Source organism: Pinus tabuliformis, chromosome 9 (assembly GCF_031772625.1).
Source record: "Pinus tabuliformis cultivar Carrire ecotype Pingquan chromosome 9, CPIR1, whole genome shotgun sequence".
In the NCBI taxonomy this organism is placed as follows: Eukaryota; Viridiplantae; Streptophyta; class Pinopsida; order Pinales; family Pinaceae; genus Pinus; species Pinus tabuliformis.
Genome location: NC_142307.1, coordinates 1,849,701,789 through 1,849,705,732, shown reverse-complemented (window position 1 = coordinate 1,849,705,732; position 3,944 = coordinate 1,849,701,789). Strand labels below are relative to the sequence as shown.

Below are 3,944 nucleotides of genomic sequence, written 5' to 3'. Positions count from 1 at the left end.
ATGCATATCCAGGAGTATTGTGACACGTACAGGCAGGAAAATGGCAGCGTGCAAGCTCAGAAAGACACCCACGAACTGATATGAGATGACAGTGGCTATAAACTAGAAAATACGCCCTTCAACAAAGGTACTCTTGCCTTTATTGCTCAGAAATTAGCTCCCATCAACATATACATGTCCAACAATTGAAGGAAGAGTCCACGACCTGAGTTAAATAAGAGATATGACCCCTGCAAGTCCAGAACTCATTCCTAGCAATAGTGTGACAACCCAACAAATGTAATCTTCTAGCAATCGAAAGAGGGAACTCGGTTTCCTTATAACCTTTAGAGAACTTGACCCAATTTAGGAAATGGTCCAGCAAGTAAAAGAGTAAGTCGAATCCTGTAGTTGCTTCAATAATAACACCCATTAACTCGTTCTCCTTAGTTGAATCTATCCCAGTCATAAACTCGACCCACAAAATTGATACCGGAGCTGGGTCTCTTCATTTATTCCCTCAACTTGTCAAATAAAAGGAAGGACACTAAATAAGCTCAACTGATAACATCAAAGTACCTTATTATTTCTTGCAAATCTTGTTCTCCATTGCAGCGCAATGGTGAAATCTGAGTGATTTCACTCTCGAATCCAAATTAGGGTGTCTAGTTTCAACACTGAAGTTTGCTATCGTAGCTAGGGTTCCAAAACCCTAAGATTTTTCCTTGAAACTCTCTCCAAGAGCTCTTTCTCCAAACTCACAAATGCATGAATGAGGAGAGTCTCCTCATTTTCCTTCTTTTATGTGTTTAGGGTTGCCTTTTAACCTTCCCTTTTTTTATTAAATTCACTTTTATAAAATCACTTTATGATATTTCAATTTATAAAATTAAAGTGACTTCTAATTTGCCTAGGAAATATTACCTTTTCTCCTTTTTGAACTTTATAAAGTTTCTTTAGGCAATTTAAGTCCCCTTATTAAATATTTCCCCGCTTTAGCCTATGAGAACCACTTTAGGCTAGTGGACTTTGTCATAAGCTTCCTATGGGGACGGGGACATTACAATCCTCCCCGCCCAAGATTGATTGTCCGCAAGCAATTTCAATTCAGGATGTCTGAGCACTTGTTGACCTTCCCAGGTAGCATCTTCTACCGACAAATCCCTCCATTTTACCAGGTACTCCTTGATCTTTCTACTCTGCAGCTTCCTTTCTCTTGTATTTGGGATCTTCTCAGGAACTAAGATCAATTCTCCTTCCTCATCCAATGGTGGAAGCTCTGTGGAAACAACAACGTGCTGTCCCAAGGCCTTTTTGAGGCACGAGACATGAAAGACATTGTGAATCTTACATCCCTCTAGAAGCTTGAGTTCATAGGCCACCTCTCCTACTCTTCTCAAGATCTTGAATGGTCTGTAGAACTTGGGTTTTAACTTTTCCTCCCCTTTGGTTTTGGGCGAAGACTGCCTGTGGGGCTGAAGACGGAGGTACACCATATCTCCCACTTCAAAGCTGCGGTCCACCTTGTGTTTGTCTGCATACAGTTTTCGCTGGTTTTGAGCCTTATGTAGATTTTCCTTTGAGGACTTTTAGATTGTCTTGGATCTCTTGGATCCAATCTTTGGCTAGTGGTGCTCCACTGTCCCCAAATATCCTGTCTACAAAAGTTAGGGTGTCATATCCATATAATGCTTTGAAGGGAGTCATGCCAATGGACATGTGGAAAGTGGTATTGTAGCAATGTTCCCCCAGATGCAACCACTTCACCCATGTCTTTTGTTGGCCAGTCACATAATTCTTGAGATAGCCTTCCAACCACTTGTTGACTATCTTTGTCTACCCATCAGTTTGTGGGTGATAGCTAGTGCTCAGAATTAGCTCAATCGCCAAGAGTCTGAAAATCTCTTGCCAGAAGCCGCCCATGAACCTGCGATCTCTATCACTGACAATGTTTTTCAGCAACCTGTGCAATCTAAAAACGTCCCTAAAATAAGCTTGACCACATGTCAAGCTGAATATTTTGATGATATGACAAATAAATGGGCAAATTTTGTGAGACAATCTAGCACCGCATATATGCAATCTTTGCCCTGCACCGATGGTAAGCCAGTGATGAAGTCCATGGAAATGCTCTCCCATTTCTGCTCCGAGATGGGGAGGGGTTGCAACAAGCCTGCTGGATGGGTATGCTCTGTCTTGTTTTGCTGGCAAGTGTTGCACTCCCTCACAAATCTCAACACATCCAACTTGAGGCCTTTCTAGGTGAACCTCTCCCTGACCTTCCTGTAGGTCTTTAGATATCCCAGATGTCTTGCTAAGGGTGAGCTGTGCATGATTCTCTCTTTGAGTTTTGATTTTGGTACAAGATAGATCTGGTCTTTATAGTAGATAATGTCATTCATAACCCGATACCTGTCATCACGGATCAATCCATCTAGAATCTCACAAGCGAATCTATTCTTTGAATACTCCACCAGCAGCAACGACTTCCAATCTTTCGTCATCTCTATGAGTGAGAAAGTGTTGATTTCTGGTAGCAGCATCGAATGTGCTCTAAACCTCAAAATTTGCAGGGAGGCTAGGACACATATATTTCAGAATACCCATAAATCGTTTTGGGAAATTCCACCTGGAGACAGTTTTATTAAAATACTTTTTATTTTATTTGGATTGCCTAAGTCTAAACTTAGGAAATTAAAATAATTAAAGGGTATTAATTAAACTGGGGGTGAAACTTCTAGAAGAAGACGAGGATAAACTCAAAATGATCTGAGCGATTGATTAAAATCTAATCTAGGCCGTTGATTATAAGAAGAGGCTTGATGGGCATTTGGAAGACACATTGGGTGAGAGATCAGAGATCGATTTTCTCAAGAGAGCAGCACAACAGTTGCTAGAGAAGGTGATTGAGGAGATTTCTTGTAGTGAGGGGCAGGGATAATTTTCCGGAGGAAGTTTTCTTGATTCGGAGAGTGCAAGGAAGAGAGGGTAGAGAGTAGTCCGGAGAGGCAACATGGATCTACTCTATGGCAGTACAGAGCTTTAGAGGGAGTTCGTATTTCTACTGGGCAACAGTCGGGATCTAGTGCTAGCGCCGGGGTGTGAGACCAGAAGGCCAGAGGGCCGAAGTTTCCAGCGAGCAGAGGTTCGAGATGAGGTGTAACGTAGTCCCAGTAGCAGTGACGCAGTAATTGCGTGGGTGTGATGGAGTATTGCGCAGAGGCTGCGTAGAGACAACACAAAGGCTCATCTCCAGCACAGATCAGTGCCGCATTTCCCAATGACAGGGTGAGATCATCTCAATATCATTTTGTCTAATTAGATCTCTGTATAGGATTGCCAGTTTGAGCATCTGAAGAATTGTACTCAGAAATTACTGCATAATAATACAAATCCTCAGCTCCTGCACTGGTTTTCCCACATTGAGTTTTTTTGGGGACATTTGTCCAAAATCAACGGTGTCACTTGTGTGTGCTATTTCTTTCTTGCTCGGTTGTTGTTTTCGCATATTATTTAAGTTGTGAAGGTTGCAGTTGTATTTATTTCGATGTTTATCGTATAACACTGTAAATAACTTGATTGAGTAGGAGAAATATAATCAGTTGCTGCAGTAGCGATTCGGGGATTCCAAATTTTCACATGGTATCAAAGCGTAGGTGAAGCAAGAGAGCAGATCGAAAGAGCCGAGTGTTGAAGAGGAGGAGGGAGATCGAAGTGTTGGGTAGTCAGTAGATCGAATCCACAGAGGGATTGCGCAGTCCAGGCCAGGAGGGCAAGATTCTCAAGGAAGATCTCTCTCTGAGTGAGTTGACAAAGAGGTAAGATTTCCAGATCGAGATTTGTCAGTGGCAGAGGGAGAAACGCAGTAGAATCTTCAGCGCAGAGCAGTCTTGAAGTGAGATGAAGTTTTCTGTAGCAGTTGCTCGAGTAGAAAAACGTCAGAAGAAGGAAGGAGACACTTTTGA

At 42.2% G+C, this 3,944-nt stretch overlaps 1 protein-coding gene across 1 annotated transcript; it reads right to left on the bottom strand.

Annotated features, from left to right (window-relative positions):
* Positions 1-1,022: 1,022 nt before the first annotated feature.
* LOC149156232 (uncharacterized) lies at positions 1,023-1,475 on the bottom strand. Its single transcript, XM_089444685.1, has one exon. It carries the CDS (start codon positions 1,473-1,475, stop codon positions 1,023-1,025), a length of 453 nt encoding a protein of 150 aa, XP_089300811.1.
* Positions 1,476-3,944: the final 2,469 nt, after the last annotated feature.

What these genes read in the sequence shown, in the direction of transcription:
- LOC149156232 (XM_089444685.1), bottom strand. Translation starts at nt 1,475, where the DNA reads ATGGTGTACCTCCGTCTTCAGCCCCACAGGCAGTCTTCGCCCAAAACC.